Raw genomic sequence first — 19,892 nt, forward strand, 5'->3', positions numbered from 1 at the left:
CTGACCTTGGGTCCCTTCTGGGCCGGCTCCCAGGCCCTGAGCTGTGTGGCCAGTGAAAGTGCCGTGTCGGAGGGACTCCCGTGGCGTTCTTGGGTGTTCAGACCCGCCCGGAGCATGAATGGTGGCTGGACTCAGTAGTTGAGTTTTCCAGAGCCCAACATTGCTGAGTGCATGGGTGTCTCTATCGGTGGCAAAGCGAAGGAGGAAGAACTGGAGGCTGGGGGGTCAGGAGCCCCCAGTTCAAGTCCTCGCTCTGCCACTGTTCTGGGTGAGTCACCTCACCGTCGAGGGCAGAGAGCTGTCCACCCCTCTGTGACATGGTACCAAAGCCCCAGCCTCCCCGAGAGGTGGTGAGGACTTGTCTCAAACGTGATCGGGCTGAAAGGGCTTTGGAAGGCAGGTGCCATGGCCGTCCTCGGGGCAGGAGTGGCATGTCTGGTTTTGTGCGTGAGCGGCATGAATGTAGCATCAGCCGTGTGGAGCCTCTCGGGGCCTGGCCGGACTAAGGCATGTGACCGATGTCCCCAGTGCCTCAGGAGGCACAGTCACTTTCTCTTCCCCAGCCTGGCGTATTGCGCTGCTCTGGTTTGCCTAGGGGACAGTTTGAGCTCTTTGCCAGTGGCGTGAATGCTCCCGCACTCGAGGAAGGCAACAGGATGACTTTCACACCTTACTCTGAGTGCTCTCCACTGGGACTGCTTGATTCCAGAGGGGTCTGTGTCCTCATGTCACCATACATACCATGCGCAGTCCCACCTGCAGGCCTAGGTCAGGCCGCGCCTCCTACAAGGCAGGCCCCGCTCACTCCATTCCACACCATGACCCCCATCCATCCTTCATGAGTCCATTCAGGGTGCCACCTACTTCATGAAATCTTCTCTGAGGACTCAGTGCCCTTTCTGTACCCTCCTCCGAACTCATGGTGGGGGAAACCTGGTGAGCACCGTCTGGTTTGAGGTCAGATGTGGTTGCCCATGCCAACTGGGTTGGTTGCCAGTTCTAAGTGGAGGCAGGGACCATGCCGTTGACTGTTCTGTCATCCCCTGACACCTCTCTGGGGACTAGGCACATGGTAGATGCTTAGGAATGACGGCAGGCTCTGGACCCAACCAGAAGGCAAGACTGAGCAACACCAAACGGCTTTTCCATTGGATGGCCTCCCCCATCACCTCCCGAGGCCTCTAGCCTTGACCCACTCCCCAAAACCCTAGGGTAGAGAAAGCCCCTCATGAACAGGCGGGGATTGGTCAATCCCTCCTTGTCTAGTCCCCCATTAGGTAGAGGTGGCTGAACTGGCAAAAGCCAGAGAAAGCCTCCGGATGGTGAACGCTCACTCTACCTCCCTTGTCCCTGCAGGTCACCGAAGTGAATTTGAACAACATGCTGTGTCCGGCCATCTCAGACCCATTCTACGGCCCCTGGTATCGCATCTGGGCCTCGGGACACCAGACTCTCATGACCATGACCCACGGGAAGCTGGTCATCCTGTTCTCATACATGGCTGGGCCCTTGTGTAAATATCTGCTGGATTTGCTCCGGCTTCCAGCCAAGAAAATAGACTGAAGGTGCTTGTTTTTTTTTTTTCTCCCTGAGGAAGCAAGTCCTGACTTGACTTGGAGAACACCCAGTTCTTGATGAAATCATGGGGAGAGGGCAGTAGGGTGTTTGGTGTATTTCTTTTTCCCTCCTCTCTGTCCCTTTCTTCCACCGCACTTCCTTCCCCAGCTCTTCCCCCCAGGACATCTCCTGAAGCCTGGGGGGTGGTGTTGTGCCGAGGGCTGGGTTCTTCCTCCTCCCCTTTGGCTCTTCCTCCTGCTCCTAGTGGCCTTATGTGGGCGACGGTAGTCAGTGGTGTTCACTCTGCTTGTTGGTGCTTTAACGACAGCTGATTGAGGGGATGGGGAACGACGAGCGGTAGTTCTCTGGACACTGAAATGATGACATTGGGTTGAGTTTCATTTGTCCACTGCCAGGGACCTCCAGGCTTATGCCGGGGTCCCCCTTTTGTCTCCAGCACAGCCCCCACCATAATGGGACTGAGGCCTTGTTTCTATACCAGCGGCAAGCCGAGAGCCAAGGGATTTCCCAGCTCATGGCCAAAATAGAACCTGCCAGAGTCTTCCCACTGGTGTCCCATGACTCAAAGCAAGCAGCCAACCAGCCACTCCCTCCGAGATGCTGCCTGCCGTGGGAGGTGGGGGCGCTCCTTGGCCCCAGGGCTAGATTCCGTTGAGGAGGATGGAGAGCTGTTGCTGTTGTGATGGCAGATCCAAAGTGAACAAGTTTAAAATACCCACGACTCTTACTAGGCAGGACCCTGGGTAAATTCTGCCCGACAGAGCTGAGAAGTGACCCATATCCCGATCAGAAGTGAGCGTTAGAAATTAATCAACGGAAGTGGTAACTTGAGAAAACTGTGATTTGAATCATATGCTCCATTTTAGTTGAATGTTTGATAATAGGTACCATTTTAATCTTGAGTTCCCCTTAAACGTTTCCATCTCTCTCTCTCTCTCTCTCTCTCTCTCTCTCTCTCTCTCTAAAAGGCAGCTTCAGGGAAGGGTGAGCTAGAGTTGGGTTTTTTGCTTTTTGGTTTTCTTTTTTAATTTGTTTGCTCCCTTGTTTTTGGATGTTTGAACTCGGGGAATCCTTGCGTCAGGGGCCTGTCTCTGCAGGGGCTCCTACCATCCGTTCTGTGCTTTCACAGGCGATGTCAGCATCCTGGGTGGGGGGAGATACAGATCCTGCTGGTGTTGTTACCCTAGGGCCACATGTCATCACCTCAGCCAGATTCCATGCTGAATTGTTTCGCATAGGGGGCATCACACACTCCCCCACCCTCCACCCGGCCCACCCCCAAAGCCCATGTCTGGGTTGCAAAGGAGGTACCAAGAAATCAGATCCCCATGGTGCAGGTTCAAGTGCTTCAAAAGGAAGACCTTTTGTCCAAAGACTTGAGCTGAGTCACACAAGGACTGCAAGGAGGGAACCAGTGACTGGGCATTTGCTGACTCCTTGTGGGCTCTACCTAAGAACAGGTTTGCCTAAGAACAGAAAAGAAGGTTCAGTGACTTCCTCTGATGCCCCCCCCCCACTCTAGGCAACCCGATCGCCCTGGACTGGGTCCGGTATTCCCGGTGTTACTGTATTGTAATAGACCTAGATTGAGCGTCAGTGACTCAGTGGTCGTGATCCAAGCAGACGGACCTCCAGAAGGCAGCAGGGTGCAGGAGAGTCTCTTGGAGCAAGGCGAGGCCTGGGAAGCAGCCGCGGGAGGGACCGCCCCTCCGTAGAGGCCTGCTGGCACGGAGATGATCAGTTCCCAGGACACGGGGGAGCCAGAGGGAGGACACCGAGTACTCTTACTCCCCTTGAGCTCCTCGTGACGCATAGCCTTCATTTTCTGCACCCCTGCAGAGGGCTTGGCCAAGTTTGTCTTAGTATCTCTCACTGTCGGGTCATCCTCCGGAAGGGGGTCCTTCAGCTGCTGTGCGTAGGGATAGCCCATAAGAATATGTGCAAGGCCTCCATGCCCCTTGGCTCTTTATAAAAGGAGAGGTTGAAAGGGAGGAGCCCCTGGAGGCATGTCCTGTCCCCTTCTGGAACACGGAGTCTCTGCAGGCAGATGGTCTGTGCCTCCGCTGGGGTCCAGCAGCCTGGGTGGGGCAGATTCTCAGCTCGGAATGCCACGGGGGTAGAGCAGCTCTGCACGCTTGCCCTTCCTCCCTGTTTCTGTGGCACAGGTGGCCAGTCAGCCCGGGCTTCCTGGCAGCGGCATGCTCCTAGAAGCTCGCCTTTGACCTGGTTACAGCCCAGTGCCCCATTCTGGCTGATCGTCCCTGTGCTTGGAAGGAAAGAAGAAAGGGAAAGCCACGTGCCTGGCCAGGCCAGAGGCAGCTCCACCTGTCGGGAAGGGAGCGGTGGAGGTGCCTCTGGCCTGGCCAGGCACGTGGCTTTCCCTTTCTTCTTTCCTTCCAAGTGGAGGTGCGCTGTAGGGCCGAGGGGCTCGGAAGCATGCAGACAGAGGGAAGAGAAAGCGAGCCCAGTCCGCAGGCTGTGTTCGAGGTGTTGGGGTGCAGCAAGCACCTGATGTGGTCTGCACCTTTTACCTTGGAACCTGAGCCCACCTAAGGCAGCCTGCCTTGGAGGGTGCCCCCCTTCCTGGCGGCCCATGCTTCCCAGCTCCTGCTTACGGCTCTCCTGGTGGGACCAAGGAGGTTCCCCAGCCACCTTGGCCACCTTTCCAGATGCCATTTGCCAGCATGTGGGAGCTCACCGCGTGTGTGTCTGAGAGCGTTCGGAGAGGTGGACAGTTTCTTTTAAAACAGCCCCAGGAAGGTAAAGGAGTGCCTCTCCAGCCGCTTGGGTAGCGTCCGGCAAGGATCTGGGCTGATGAGAACGGTGCGCTTCGCTGGCCAGCTTGCGGCAGCAGCTCAGAAGAGCAGAGATGGTCATGCCTGCTTATGCCCATTCCTCTTCCCAGTAGTTGCTTCCGTACACCAAAGATGGTCCGGCCCATCTTCTTCCCAGAGGCCTGGGGACGCGATCGTCTGTCCGCTTGGAGGCTGGGGGGACAGTTGGCTTACTTTGCCGTCTGCTGCCTCCAGCCTAGCCTCTGTCCGGGCTCTGCTCTCTGTGCTCCTTGCTGATTCAGTGTTTTGTGGCGTGGGCACGGCTCCCCACCTGGAGGCATGTCCTGTCCCCTTCTGGAACACGGAGTCTGTCTGTTGTCAGTCTGTCTCCGCGCACTGGCGTTGGGGTCCCGGTGCCCCCCAGGGCTGAGCTGGGTGGCTCAGGGTCGGGGGGGGTGGGGTACCAGAAAGCCCTTCCCCCCCTCCGTGGACCAAAAAGACCTCCCTGGATTAGTAGCCATTGATCCAGAGTCCTCTGTCCTCTTTGGGAGACTGAAGGGGACTGGGCGGGGTGGGGGGAGACAAGAGGGACAAGGTGCGGTGCTGGTTTCGGGAGATCAGGAGCAGGCAGAGGGAGGGTGTCCTTCGGGCCCTGGCACCCTCCTCAGCAGGCCCCTGCCTGGGGAGGGGTCCCCCACCGCAGCCCTGCCCTCTCAGAGGGGGTCGAGTCCGTGAGAGCAAGTGAGCCTTCTGTATACAGAGTGAGCCAGTCCGTGCTCAGGAAAGCCTAGTCGCTTGCTGTTGCTCTGATCTGTGACATTTTTTTTTTTTTGTACACTGGTTTGCTCCTCGTGGCACGAAACAAAACAAAGCAAAAGTCGTCTCAAGCAAAGCTGTTGTTTTGGAAACTTGTTTTCTTTCGGTGTGAGTTTTGTACCATAAGGAATTCTTCATTTATATCGGTGTTATTGTGGTAGAGAGAATAAGGTAGTCTCCTTTTTGCCGGGAAATCGGCAGATGCCTCTGACCCCGGGCCCCCCCTCCGTCCTTCCCCATCCCCAGGTGGATTTGAGGTGTACTAGGCGGACCCCTCCCTGGCACTCCTCCCCGCTCCCAGGGGCCCCCTTTAGAACCAGTTTTCGTTAAGCCCCCTAGACAGTGGCAGGGGGACTATTTTTGGCCAAGCTGGTTCTCGGGTGCTCTGTGCCGCCCATCCCCCCCCCAACCAGTTTGCTCACCTCCCAGGGCGTTTTGTAATGCGTTTTCTCTGTTTTGTAAAAAACCTTTTGATTGTACCGAAATGGTTTCTGCAGTCACCTTTGGAAATAAATGGTCATTAATTTGTGTACCTAGCATTCTAGAACTTTAGTCTTCGGTGTTTCTGTGGTTGAAGATCCCTGAATGATAAAGGACCCCTCACCATGGGACTTAGGACTTACTATTACAATGTTTTCTTCATTTACTCTTATTAAAAGATTTATGAGAACCTAGGCGTCTTGGCCTTCCTTCCCAGAACCCTCTTAGAAGTCCTTCTGCTTTGAAAAGTAGACCAAAGGGGCCATTCGTGCCCCACACTGCGTCGGACACCGAAGGGCAGCTCTGCCCTGGGAGCCCTGCAGCCGGAAACTCCCATGCACGCTGCCTGCTTCCACCGGAGACATAGGAGGCCTTTTGCTCTTGGCAGGGACTTTCTTCTGGGGACATCCGCTGGCTTCACCAAGCACCCCCCCCAACCCCAGGTGCACTGGGCAAGGTTATAAATAAGCCAGGGCCCTGCAATCCCAGGGCCACAAAACCCCTAGCTGGGGCCAAGCCATGTCCCCCGGTTCTCCACCTGTAGAATGATAGCTGCATCTGTGTGCCCGGCGTGGCGCTAAATCCCTCCACACACATTCCCTCCTGTGACCCCTGCACTGGTAATGCTGTCCCCAGTGGACGGGCAAACCCCAAGAGAGCAGGCTTTGAGCTAAAGGAGACACTGGGATGCCAGGCCAGTCACGCTAGACTCCCGAGCCCATGTGCTTTGCGCTCTCCCTGGACTCCGCTGCCCGTCTGGAGGGCCGCGGTTACCGGGCAGACCCCTGCCCAGGGGCCCTGGCCCCGAGAGGAGTGGGAGCAGAGCCAGGCAGGGATGTGGAAGGCAAGAGAGTGGAAGGGGAACCCCACGAATGTGCGAAGCAGAGGAGCCATACCCAGCCTGTGACCCCAGGGAGCCCCAGAGCAGAAAAGCAGGGGGGCAGGGATGCAATGCCAGGCAAGAGCTGGCCCAAGGGGCAGGACAGAAAGATGGGTCACGTGGTCTTTCTCTGTGTCTCCCTTTTCAGAAAGAGGTGACTGGCAGTGATCTAGGCCATGGCCTTCTCTGCCCTGGGCCTCGCGTCCTCCCCCGCCCCCCATCTCTGCTCCCGTACAGCCCCCCTACTGCAGGCAACAAATGCAGATCCGACTGCACAGCTTCCCTGCACCCCGTAAACATCTGCCGCCTCATCTCCTCACCCCTCTAGTCCCCCCCACCCCAGAATCACTCGCAGGGAGAGACCCTTTGCTCCCGAGGTCTCCTGGTGCACTTTTCCCACTGGGCCATCTTGTGCATCTTTGCCTTTTTCCTCTGCGTGGTTTTCTCAGCTCCCCAGTCTCCCTTCTTGTCCAAAGGCCTGAGCTCAAGTGTCAGCTCCTGGGCCAGTCTTCCCTGAGCCCCAGTCCAAGTTAGGGATGTCTCGGCTTGGCTCCTGCCAGCATCCCCTCCCCGCCCCTTGCTCACTGCAGGGCGCTGTTCATCCCCCACTAGGCAATGCATTCTGGCTGGCTGTCCCTCTGTACCCTGAGCTCCTGGAGGGCAGGGTGGAGTCCCATTCATTCTCCCGCCCCTGGCACAGGACCTGATCCAAAGCAGGTGCTCAGTGAACACTCAGCTCATCCCAGAGCCCTGCAACATGGTGGGAGGCACCACCGCCACCTGAGAGAGAAACCCTGCCACATCAGTTGGCGCCCATCCCATGTGCTCTCCCATGGGGAGCCGTGTGCCTTTGTGTGCCCAGGTGCCTCGAGCCCCAGCCTGGGGGCCTCCACGCCCAGGCTTCCCCGGACCCCTGGGTAGAGGGTGGCCAAGGCATCCAACTACTTTTCTGTATCCTTGGTAGCTGCTCGGTCCCCACCAGGATCACCCCTCTGTTCCCCAGGGCACATGGAGTTGGCGTCAGCATGGCCAGAAGCCCTACCAGTGCACAGGACGTGCCACCTACACCTCCGAGGGGGAGGGAGCAGCGTGGGGTGGTTACAGTGTGATTTGCACCCCCCCCCAGTGAGTTTTCCCCTTGTCCTGCTTTGCCAAGGCCAGTGGAGGGACAGAGGTACACACGTCAGTCCAACAAACGCCGTGGCTTATTCAAAGGCTATGTGGTTTGCTAACCTTGGCAGCGGGCAAGGCCGGCCTCGTCCAAAGTCAAGGACTCTCTGTTACTGCCCGTCCCCACCCCTCTCCCAGTCAGCGTTTGCCCAGCATCTAGATTGCACATCTGGGGTGTCTGAGCCGCCTGGCAAAGAGGGGTCAGAGTCTGGCAGGGAGGCGGAAGGGAAGGCCGCTCCCGTTGCTCACAGCTGACCCCGAGGGCTCGGCCCGCCGCAGCCCAAGTCCTGACTTTAGTGCAGCTCCTCCTGCCTCTGGGCCAGGCAAGCCGGCAGCCCCGCAGCCTCTCGACGAGGCAGGTCTTGGCGAGGACCAAGCTCTGATAGGCGACAGGGCCAGTGGCCTGAGCTGCCTGGGTGTTCTTTCCAGCGACGCCTCCCCAGCAGCCCCTCGGCTCCCTGGTCGCTCCTGCCTCTCCCCACCCCCCTGGCGTTCAAGGGGGCCGCAGGTGTGCTGCGGGCTCTGGCTGTCTCTTCAGCTGTTCCTTCCCTCTTTTCCAGGAGTCCCAAGTCCCTTTACTAGTAAATTTTTAGAAGGAGGCCCTGGGCTCTCGGGTCTCCTGCCCGCCCTCCTGCCACACTCCAGAACACACCGTCAGATTTCGAGAACGTCGGAGCTGACGAGATAGATACCCACGAAGACAGGAGCTCGGAGACTTTCCTGCAGGTCACAGTCACCTGGGGAGCTTTCACGGCCATCTCCGTGCCCAGCCTCACCCCAGCTCACGATTCAAAGCAAACTTTTGTTTTGTTTTGTTTTCACTCGAAGCTTCCAGGTTGTGAGTCATCTCTGCCCTGACCCTCTACACCCGGGCCTTTTTTAAATGAGATTTTCAAGACATACCAAAAAAGTCCGAGGAGTAATACTGAAATCCCGCTTAAGAAAAAGAACCTTACGGAGACAGGGCAAGCCCTCTCACTCCAGAAATTGGGAGAGTGTTCCTCAGAGCTGCAGGGAGTCTGGAGAAGCCACCTGGGCGTGTGGGATGGGTTGGGGGGCAGAGGGGGTGACGTTCTGGCCTTTTCCACTTGCTTCACCCGGAACAACTCCCAGTTCTGTTCTGTTTTGTTCCTTGCGATTCTGTAAATCATTCCGTCGGGAAAGATGTTTAAAAGCCACTTATTTCTGTGCTCACTTAGCCCTGTCTGCACTTACCCCTAGATTGCGGTCATCCTGTAATAGTTGAAAAAGCTCTGCAGTAGCTTTCAGTGGTTCTCTGCCCCCTCGGAGGCCCCAGGTGTCCTTGGCTAAACCATACCTCTCTGAATTCCAAGGCGGCTGTGAGACACCCGGGGAGAAAAATGGCTTCGTAAAGTTCTGTTCGGTGTGGGGGGCAGGAGCGCTATTTCCAGACAGGGTCGTTACTATGCTATTCTCAGAGCGTGGAGGTTCTTTGGGGTTTAAACTCCACTTATCACCATGCCTTAATGTACCCTGCGTGGTTGGGGTCTCTGGGGTGTGTAGCAGAGGTGACGCCTCGGTTTTAAAGAATGTTTCTGTGTTTCATTGACTCTAAGACCTTTCCCCCCTCCTTTTTTTTTTGGCATTTTAACATCTCTAAACCTGGGCTGCATCTTAAAACCAATGGATGCCATAGTTCAATCAGAGCTAGCTTAGTTTTCTTTTCCAGAGGCACATAAACTGGGGACATCTTACAATCCGAAGTGCCTTAGAGTGGCCGAGATGCTGGAATTGTTGCCTCTGATTCCCCTTCCTGGCCCCATGGAAGTCACCCTCCTGGTAGAGAAAACCCCTTTGGAAAAACTTAGACTTTCAGTGTATGGTCTCCTTCCAACACTCCATCTTCTCTTTCTTTCCTGCCAGCATCCACGCAGGCCTGGCAAGCTGTCTGCTTTCTGACCATAGGGGGGCTCACTTTGCTGGGCTACCTCTTGGGGCAAATGGTTTGTGGGCCATGAAGGGAAGGCAGTGGGCACACCTGCATGAGGAAACCCACCGTGCCAACCACCAGGGAGGGAGGGAAGGAGGAAGCCAGAAAGAGAGTTGGAGAGGGAGCCAGACAAGCCAGGCCAGCCATCCCCAACAGCTCTGGTTTCTTTATTTCCCAACCACAGCCTGGCCAGACAGCTCAGCCTGCTTCTGTGGGGAATTCCCAGGGCCAGTCATTGCCAGAAGTGAGCCAGGAGGGGTGTAGGGGGAAGGAGCCCGGCCTTGCCCTGAACTCCCAGGGTTGACATGAGCAACTGTCTGGCCCCCATGGAGGAAGACAATGATTTCCTCACCTCGTCCTGTAAGGCGGAAGAGTTAGGCAGTGGGCCTTTCAAGGAAAAGCAGCACCTTGGCCTGGGCAGCATAAGCTGTGGACATTGACCGCAGTAAGAAATGGCCACCAACCTTCCCTCGGCACTGGCAGCCACTCTCATGAAGCTTGGCCTCTGTGGCCTTTAGGCCAAACTCTTCCAGAAGGGGAAGGAGTGTCTGCAGGGAGATCCAGGGATACTTGGGCACAGGAAGCAGTTTTTGGACATCCCCCCACCTCACCCCCCCTCAAGAGCTTAGCAAGACGTGATCAGCCTGGATTACAGCTGCCCTCATGTAACCGGGTCAAAGTGCTGGCCTACTTAGCCCCCCCCCCAGCGGCCTCCTTCACAGCTGATGAGGCCGATTAGGAGGCTATTTGTGAGCCCTAGTTGTGTACCCAGAAGCCTGGGGGCCATCCTCCTGTGACAAGAAGGACAATAACTAAGGCTAGACAGCCAAGGGCAGAGTCTGCCCTGCCTGTGGGAGAGAAGTGCTGTCAGACCTCGTGTGTCCTCATAAAAGAAAGAGTCAAATAATGTCAAGTCTAAGTGCCTGGATTTTGCTAGTTTTCAGCCAAGGACCCTGTCCCATGTCTTTGCCATCCCCAGCCCTAGAGAGAGATGACGGAGCAACAGGTTGAAGCCTTCGATGACAGTCACTAGCCTCCACTCAGTAGGTTCTGAGCATTTGAGGGAGACTGTGATTTAACCACTCTGAGCCTCAGTTTACTCGTCTGTAAAATGGCAACAATCATAGGACCTACCTCCCAGAGCTGGGGGAAGATTGACTAGATAAGGCACAGAAGGCACTTGGCACAGGACCGGCACATCGTAAGCACTGCTTCCCTCAGTGTTAGATGCCATCTGCTGTCATTACCGCCACTGCCACCACCACCATTGCCACCCTCATCCTCACCCTTACCCTCCTCAAGACGTCAGCGTGAGTGCCAAAAAGCTCACGCTCCGGAGCCTGACAAACTTGGTCTGAATCCTCGCTCTGCCATTCTGTAGCTGGGTGGCCTTACACAATTGATAACTTCTTTGAACTAGATTCTTAGTCTGTAAAATGGGAGCTTTATAAGGCTGTTGAAAAGTGCATGTCGTGGTCTTTATCACACAGGAAGCACTCAATGAAGGTTGGCTATTTTAATTATTTAAATGGGGTGACCAAGACCAGTGGTTGCCAGGGGGCTGGGGTAGGGAGGGATGAATAGGTGAAACACAGAGGCTTTTTAAGACATTGAAACTACTCCGTATGATACTATAATGGTAGACAGATGTCATTAAATATTGGTCCAAAATCATAGTGTGTACAGCATCAAGAGTGAACCCTAATGTAAATGCTGGACTTGGGGTGATAATGACCTGTCAGTGTAGGCTCATCAGTTGTAACAAATGTACCGCTCTGGTGGGGGGAAATTGATAGTGGGGGGGAGGAGGAACTCTCTGTATTTTCTGCTCAACCTTGCCGTGAATGTAAAACTGCTCTAAGATTGCAGTCTGTTTGTAAGGAAAGGAAAAGAAAAAGGTGATCAAGCTAGGTTGTTACAAATTTAGGATGTTAACCATAATCCCCATGGTAACCACAAAGAGGATAAATGAAAGACACAGAAAAGGACAAGGGACTCAAAATGATTCACAAGAAAAAAAAAATCCATCAGACACAAAAGAAGGCAGTACTGGAGGAACTGTGGAACAAAAAAAGATATGCCACACAGAACACACATAGCACAAGAGCAGGAAAAAGTCCTCCATTACCAGCAATCACTAAATGTAAATGGGTTAAACTTGCCAATTAAAAGAAAGATATTTGCAAACTGGATGTCAAAAAGACAAGACCTAACTATGTGCTGCTTACAAAATACTCAGTGTAGACCCAAAGGCACAAATAGGTTGAAAGTGAAAGGATGAAAAAGATATTCAGTGGAAATAGTGGTCACCAAAAGAGAGCTGAGATGGCTATATCATAGCAGGCCAGATAGATTTTAAATGCAAAATTTTTACAAGAGGCGAATAAGGGCATTTTTATTGATGAAAGGATCAATTCCTCAAGAAGATATAACAATTATAAACATACACACCAAATAATAGGGATTTAAAAGATATGAGGGAAACACTGACAGAATTGAAGGGAGAAATAGTTCTACAATAGATAGAAATGTCTATATCCTGATTTATATAATGGGTAGGACACTTAGACAATAGGTCAATAAGGAATAGAGGACTTGAACAGCACTCTAAAGCACCTGGGCGTCAAAGACATGCACAGCACACTCTACCCAACAGGAGCAGAGCACACATTCTTCCCAAGTGTACATGGAACATCCTGCAGCATGGGCCATATGTTAGGCCATAAAGCAATTCTCAATAAATTTTAAAAGATGGAGGGCACCTGGGTGGCTCAGTTGGTTAAGCAGCTGCCTTTGGCTCAGGTAATGATCCCAGGGTCCTGGGATCGAGTCCCGTGTTGGGCTCCTTGCTCTGAGGGGAGACTGCTTGTCCCTCTGCCGGCTCTGCCTGCCACTTCCTCTACTTGTGCTCTCTATCTCTGACAAATAAATAAAATAAAATAAAAAGTTTAAAAGATGGAAATCACACAAAGTATCTTCTCAGACCAAACTAGAAATCAATAACAGAAGGAAAACTGAAAAAATAACTGCAAATACATGGAAATTAAACAACACACTCTTAACCAATGAATTAAAGAAGTCACCAGAAAATTAGAAAATGCTCTGTGATGAATGAAAACATAGTATACCAAAACTCACAGGATACAGTGAAGGACAGTGTTTAGAGTTGCATTTATAGCTGTAAACACTTACATTAAAAAGGAAGCTCTGAAATCAACACCCTAACTTTATACCTTGAGGAACTAGAAAAAGAAGAACAAACTAAACCTGAAGCAACAGAAGGAAGGAAATAATGAAGATTAGGGCAGAGTTAAATGAAAAAGAGAACAGAGGGGCGCTTGGGTGGCTCAGTCATTAAGCGTCTGCCTTCGGCTCAGGTCATGATCCCAGGGTCCTGGGATCGAGCCCCGCATCAGGCTCCCTGCTCAGTGGAGGCCTGCTTCTCCCTCTCCCTCTGCTTGTGTTCCCTCTCTCATTGTGTCTCTCTCTGTCAAATAAATAAAATCTTGAAAAAAGAAAAATAGAATAGAAAAAAAATAAAGTCAATGAAACCAATAGTTGGTTCTTTAAAAAGAGTGACAAAATTGACAAGACTTGAGCTACACTCATTAAGAAGAAAAAGACACAGATAACTAAAATTGGAAATGAAAGCAGGAATGTTACCACCAACCTTACAAAAATTATAAGGATTATCAGAGAACAGTATAAGCAGCTGTATGCCAATAAATTAGATAGTCTTCAGGAAATGGACAAGTTCCCAGAAACACATGAAGTATTACCCCAATACAAAAGCCAGACAAAGATACCATAAGAAAAGAAAACTACGGACCAATATCCGTTAGGAGTATAGACACCAAAGTCCTCAACAAAATGTCAGCAAACCAAATCCAACAGCACAGTAAGAGGCTCATACCACGTGACCAAGTGGAATTTATCCCAGAAATGAAGGGGTGGTTCAACGTAAGAAAATCAACCAATGAGGCACCTGGGTGGCTCAGTCAGACGTCTGACTCTTGATCTCAGCTCAGGTCTTGATCTCAGGATCGTGAGTTCAAGCCCTGCGTTGGCGTCCACACAGGATATGGAACCTACTTAAAAAACTAAATCAACCAGTGTAGTATACCACATTAAGAGGGAAATGATCGTTTCAAAAGGCAGAAAGGCATTGGACAAAAGTCAGCATGCTTTCATGACAAAAACATTGAACAAACTAGGAATAGAAGGCAACGTGATAAAGGGCATTTATGAGAAACCCACAGCTAACATCATACCCAGTCGAGAAAGACTGAAAATTCTCCCCCTGAGATGAGAAACAAGACAATAATGATTGCTTTCAGTGGTGCTATTCAACATTGGAAGTCCTAGCTGTAGTAAGTAGGCCGAGAAACAAAAGACACCCAAAGTGGAAAGGAAGAAGTGAAACTGTATTTGCAGGTGATATGATTCTCTCTCTCTAAAATCCCATAAAACACACACACACACACACACACACTACTAGTGTATAATTAAGAAAGGAAGGAAAGAAAGGGAAGGGAAGGAAAGGAAGAAAGGAAAGAGAAAGAAAGAAATACAAGGTTAGTTTAGTTGCAGGATAAAAGGTCAATGCGCAAAAATCAGTGGTGTTTCTATATGCCAGTAACGAACTATCTAAAAAGGAAGTTAAGAGAAACAATTCCATTTATAATAGCATCCAAAAAATAAGATTCCTAGGAATAAATTTAACCAAGGAGGTAAAAGGCTTGTAACTGAAAACTATAAAGTATTTTTGAGAGAAATGAAAGAAGACAAAATAAATGGGAAGGCATCTCGTGCTCGTGGATTGAAAGACTTAATATTGAGATGGCAACAGTCCCTAAAGCAATCTATAGATCAAAGCAGTCCCCATCTAAAGTGCAATGGCCTTTTTTTTTTTTTTTGCAGAAATAGAAAGGCCAACCCTCAAATGTATAAGAAATCTCAAGGATCCTTGAATAGCTCAAACAATAGTGAAAAAGAAAAACAAGGCAGGGGGACTCACACCTCCCAATTTCAAAACTTACTACAAAAGTAAGGGTAGACATATAGACCAGGGAAATAGAATTGAGAGTCCAGAAATAAACCCAAACCTCTGTGGTCAACTGATTTTCGACAGGGGTGCCCAGACCATTCCATGGGGAAAAGAACAGCTTTTTTAGCAAACAGTGTAGGGACAAGTGGATAACCACGTTCAAAAGAATGAAATTGGGGCCTCTGCTTCAAACCACATGTTAACATTAACCCAAAAGAGACCAACAACCTAAATAGAAGGGCTAAAACTATTAGAAGGAAACATAGGGGTAAATCTTTATGACCTAGCGCTTGGCAATCGATTCTTAGGTTTGACACCAAAGACATGCGCAAAAAAAGAAAAACACAGATACATTGGATTTCATCAAAACTAGAAAGTTTTGTTCATCAAAGGACATTATAAAGAATGTGAAAAAGACCAACTACAGAGTGGAAGAAAATATTTTCAAATTATTTCTCTGATAAGGGTTTAATATCCAAGATACACACACACACACACACACACACACATACACACCAGTATACATATGTATATATACCATTACAACTCAACAAAAGACAACCCAATTAATAACTGGGTAAAGGACTTGAATAGACATATCTTCAAAGAAGATGTATGAATGGACCAATTAGCACATAGAAAGGAGTTTCAACTTCATCGGTCATTAGCGAAATGTGAATCAAAATCACAGTGAGATATCAGTTCACACCCACGAGGATGACCGTGATCAGACAGACACGAACGAGTACTGGTGAGGACGTGGCAAAATTGGAATCTGTGTACATGATTGGTGGAAAAAGTGTGATGGTTCCTCAAGAAGGTAAACATAGAATGACCGTATGAGCCAGCAATTCCACCCCTAAGATTATACCCAAGAGAAATGAAAACATCCGTGCACACAGAAACTTGGACTTAAAGGTTTATGGCAGCGTTATTCATAAGAGCCGAATGTTTGAAACAGCCCAAATGTTCACCAGCGGATGAATGGATAAGCCAGTTGTGTAGCCATACAATGAGATATCATTCAGCCATAAAATATCAGTCAGCCATGACGGAGACAGACCTCAAACACGTTATGCTAAGTAAAAGAAGCTGGTGAGAGAAGGTCACATTTCGTGTGACGACATGTATATGATATATATCCAGGATATGTAAATTCCGGGAGAGACCAAAAGAAGATTAGAGGTTACTTAGGAGATGTGTGAGGGGAGAAGGGGGAGTGACCTCTTATGGGGATGGGGTGTTTTTATGGATTGATGAAAAAGTTTTAAACTAGAGAGAGCTCGTGGTTGCACAGCACTGTAAATCCACTAAATATCACTGAATCGTGTGCTTTAAAGTGGTTCGTTGTATGTTATGTGAATTTCACTTCAATAAAAGACAATGTCAAAGGAGGTGAAAAGAAGGGAGTTTCTTTTTATCTCGCAAGTGCCCTGTGCACCTGCTTGCAGGACTCACTGTGTAGCCTTCCTTAGAACCAAGGGTGTTGCCTGCACTTTCCCAGCCTCGGGCTGACTATTAGCAGTTTCGATTTGACCTTCGCCAAGTCTGCAGATTCTTCTGGAGTGGTACGAACCCATATGGGGGAAGAAGGAGCCAGTTCGGCCCGTGTACCCCACCAGAGCAGGCCCATCCTACTCGAGCAGCCGTATTAACCCTGTGCGCCCTTTCCACCCCCATCATTCATGTGTGCCATGGACCACATCTGCTAGGCAAGGTAAACATGAACCAAGTCACTGAGGGGCATGCCTTCATGTACAAAGGTGACTATGGCCACCCACCGCTGTCCCTGACCACAGTTCTGGGAAAGGGGCCATGGCCGAGGCCTATGCCAGCGGGGTGGCAATGTCTCCATGCAGAGTTCCTGGAATTCGTTTGAATGTTTGAAGTGGAGAAAGTTTAGGGAAATGTGTGCATTACTCACACTAGTACTGCCCTTCAAAAAAGATGGGGGTTCTCGCTCTTTCCAGCCCAAGACGCCCTTCCTACTCTGCCAGGATGTGTGGGAGTGGGTGATATGATTGCCCCATCCAGCTGTTTGCTCAGCCCCTGTCTCCTGTGCTGATAAACACCAATCCACTTGTAGGGGTTGACACCTACCGTAACCTTGGATCATTCCAGAAGACTGTTGAGACGGAAATGCTAGTTCGATGAAAAATGACTAGAGCAACTCCTAGTTTTAAATCTGTTTGGTGTTTAGGCCGCGACTCCAGCTCTCAGCAGCTTCCTGTCGCTTCAGATGTGATTTACCTGTTCTCTTGTGTACCAGTTGTTTCCTGTTTTACAATAATCCAAATTGAATACTGCCTTCCTGCCTTCCTGGCCTATGTAGCAGATGAAAGTTACACCGAGAGGGACTCTGATTTTCCGCTCTGGGAAAATCCCCTCTCTCTCCTCCTGCTCTGTGAATAGATTTCCGCCCCCCACGGGAGAGTTTTTCAGCCAGTTGGCATACTATAGGCTTTCTTTGGCTCCTCGGGCCTCCAGGACTCTCAGCAAAAACAGCCTGGTCTCTCTCTGGTTCTCTCTCTCCCAGTCATGGGAAGGGCCCGAAGCCTTTGAGGGCAGCTTTGCAGTGAGAAGCACAACTTTCCACCACCAAATGCCATTCCTCATGCACATAAACCTACTTCTATGATCACACATTATCTTTCTCAACCAGCTGGCACATTGCCGCTAGGGAGCAAGACAGCTGGCTACCTGGTGGGAGGAGACAGTGTCCTCCTCCACTCGACAGATGACCATGCTCCGTGTGGGGTGGCCTTTGCTGCCGACACGCTCGGGGGCCACAGCAACCCCATTTCTCCGCAGGGGAAGTGACAGCTCTGTTCGAGTGCCCCTCTGAGGTGGAAGCAATTTAGGGGGACCCTATAAAGCTGGCCCGATGTTGCCTGGGCCCCGGTCGGAATGACTTTCCCCAACTAGACCAAACCTGGATGCCCCCACGACTCTTAGCTCCAAGTGGACCCTTCATTTGTTTTTACATTAACACTATCTTCATTCTCAAACCAAGCACGGGGCCATGCCTCTGTGGGGACAGGCACTCAGGAAATATTGATAGATCACGTTGAGCCTGACATTTGGGAGGAAAAGGCCAGAATGGAAAAGGAGATGAGATGACAGCTTGCCAAAGGATCTCAAAATACCTGGGCAGGTTGGGGCTCCGGCCACGGTTTCTCAGATTGTCCCGTGGGACCTGGCGTTCTGTTGGAACTGATCCAAGTTTCCGTAAGCACTAGCTTCAAGAAACGTGTATAAACATATGGTATTTAAAAACTGTAATACAGCCTGAAAAAAACCCCTAACGCATATGAGTGGGTTAGTGGGAGCTGTCAGGTGGCCTCATTTCTGTTCCAACATCAGGAGCGATGCGTCTCCTGCCTGAACTTCTCGCAGGCCTCGTCGGGCCTGGATGAGAAGTTGGTAACTGCACCAGAATTTCACAGTTTAGGCCTATGGACACCCACTGTCCTTAAACTATAGGAGTAAGATATCCCCTCTTCTCTGTGCAAATCAGGACCTTCTTGCTGATGGACAGCCCAAACAGAGTCCAGAAATAAATGGGGTGCTGAGGCTCTGCCTCCATCATCTGTCACCCCGATTACAAATTTTTATAGTCATCAACATGGCCTTGTTGTTCTCATTAGCTTTCTAAGGAACCAGTGTGCATTGGTAATTTAGAACAACAAAATACCACCTTTAATCTCGTATCTTTAACATAGTGAGATGTCAGCTGAGATTTTTGATTAAAAAGCAAAGACAGCCTTCCACCATGGAGGGAGACTGAAGGCTGAGCAAATGACCGGCCCCTTGTGACTCAGCCGTGTCCTTCTAGAACAGGAGTGCAAGCTCAAGGACACCAGGGCAGTCGGTGAGCACAGAGGCACGTCTCGCAGCCACCACCCAGCTGCGCGCTCCAGACTCAGCGCACCCTACATCTAAGCTCTGTCGGGCTAATGTGATCATCTGTCATGATGGAAAGCTGCAAGCACGGGTCAGCGTTCAGTTATGTAAGGTCTACCAGGCCTCTGGGCCGGTTCACTGAAACCATTTGAGAGAGTGCAATCTGAACGTAATCTAGTCAGGGTCATTTTTAAATCCGGTTGTAACCAAGTTCTTGGGACAAGGTCGACTGGCTTCAGAACAGTGCTTAGTTAACATCGAAGGCAATTTCCTCCCCGTCTTGAAAGATTTCTTTCCACAGGCCTGGGGTCTGGAACAGGAGATTGTCCCACGAGCTATGGGATCAAGGGAGGCCTTTTTTTTTTTTTTTAAAGATTTATTTATTTGACAGAGATAGAGACAGCCAGCAAGAGAGGGAACACAAGCAGGGGGAGTGGGAGAGGAAGAAGCAGGCTCATAGCGGGGGAGCCTGATGTGGGGCTCGATCCCATAACGCCGGGATCACGCCCTGAGCCGAAGGCAGACGCTTAACCGCTGTGCCACCCAGGCGCCCCAAGGGAGGCCTTTTAACGTAGGAGCCCAAGCCATCTCCCCAGCACCCGCCTCGTGGGCGTCCCCCCATTCAGCTATTCCAACCGCAGGCGAAAGCCCAGGCAAACGGGGGAAGCCGCGAAGGCTGAGCCCACACCCACACTTGTCTTGGCTCCTGCGGTCAGAGCTGCAGGAAGTGGGAGAAGCCATTCTCTGAATGGGCGGCCATTCACTGGCTCTCCCGACTGGCAGCTCTGAATCCGCGTGTGAATTCGCCGCGGCCACATTCCCCGAGCTCACACCGATTGGACCCCTCGGGCATGAGAGTATTTTCTAGCAACAGAGAGGAACGGCCGCATCCCACCCATCCGCGCCAGGCCTCCAAAGCAGCGGAGCTATTTCCGAGGTGCCTAGCAGGGCATGAGATCTAGGGAGGAAATGCTGACGCTCTGTGAAGAGTTTAGGTAGGTGGAGTGTGATTATTGAAGTTGAAATCTGTCCAGACCATTGAGTTAACCACTAATGTGATAAAAATGAAGGCTGTGGGCTCGTGCAATTACTTCATTCTACCTGAGCCTATTAATATTGTCTAAATCATTACCAAAAAAAAATCCCATGTACCATTAACCATGAATGATGGAACTGGATAAACCTCGAGCAGATGGCCGCCTTAATGGAGCAATATTCAACACCGCAGTAGTCCTCTGGGATCTGAGATGGCTGTTTTTAGCCACCGTGATTGACATCAGCACGTGTCACCAA

General features: G+C 51.0%; 2 protein-coding genes across 5 annotated transcripts in view; one reads left to right on the forward strand and one right to left on the reverse strand.

Moving 5' to 3' along the window:
- Positions 1-5,705, forward strand: part of TMEM164 (transmembrane protein 164) — a 160,399-nt gene extending 154,694 nt beyond the window's left edge. For all 4 annotated transcript variants that reach the window (XM_011230847.3, XM_011230846.3, XM_034649000.1 and 1 more), the window contains one exon: positions 1,357-5,705. In XM_011230847.3, the coding sequence (XP_011229149.1) occupies positions 1,357-1,563 (207 nt within the window). In that variant the 3' untranslated portion in view covers positions 1,564-5,705. The remainder of the gene's footprint in view (positions 1-1,356) is intronic.
- Positions 1-19,892, reverse strand: part of AMMECR1 (AMMECR nuclear protein 1) — a 148,313-nt gene that overhangs the window by 18,336 nt on the left and 110,085 nt on the right. The window lies entirely within an intron of this gene.

This window comes from Ailuropoda melanoleuca, chromosome X, assembly GCF_002007445.2.
Source record: "Ailuropoda melanoleuca isolate Jingjing chromosome X, ASM200744v2, whole genome shotgun sequence".
NCBI classification, from domain to species: domain Eukaryota; kingdom Metazoa; phylum Chordata; class Mammalia; order Carnivora; family Ursidae; genus Ailuropoda; species Ailuropoda melanoleuca.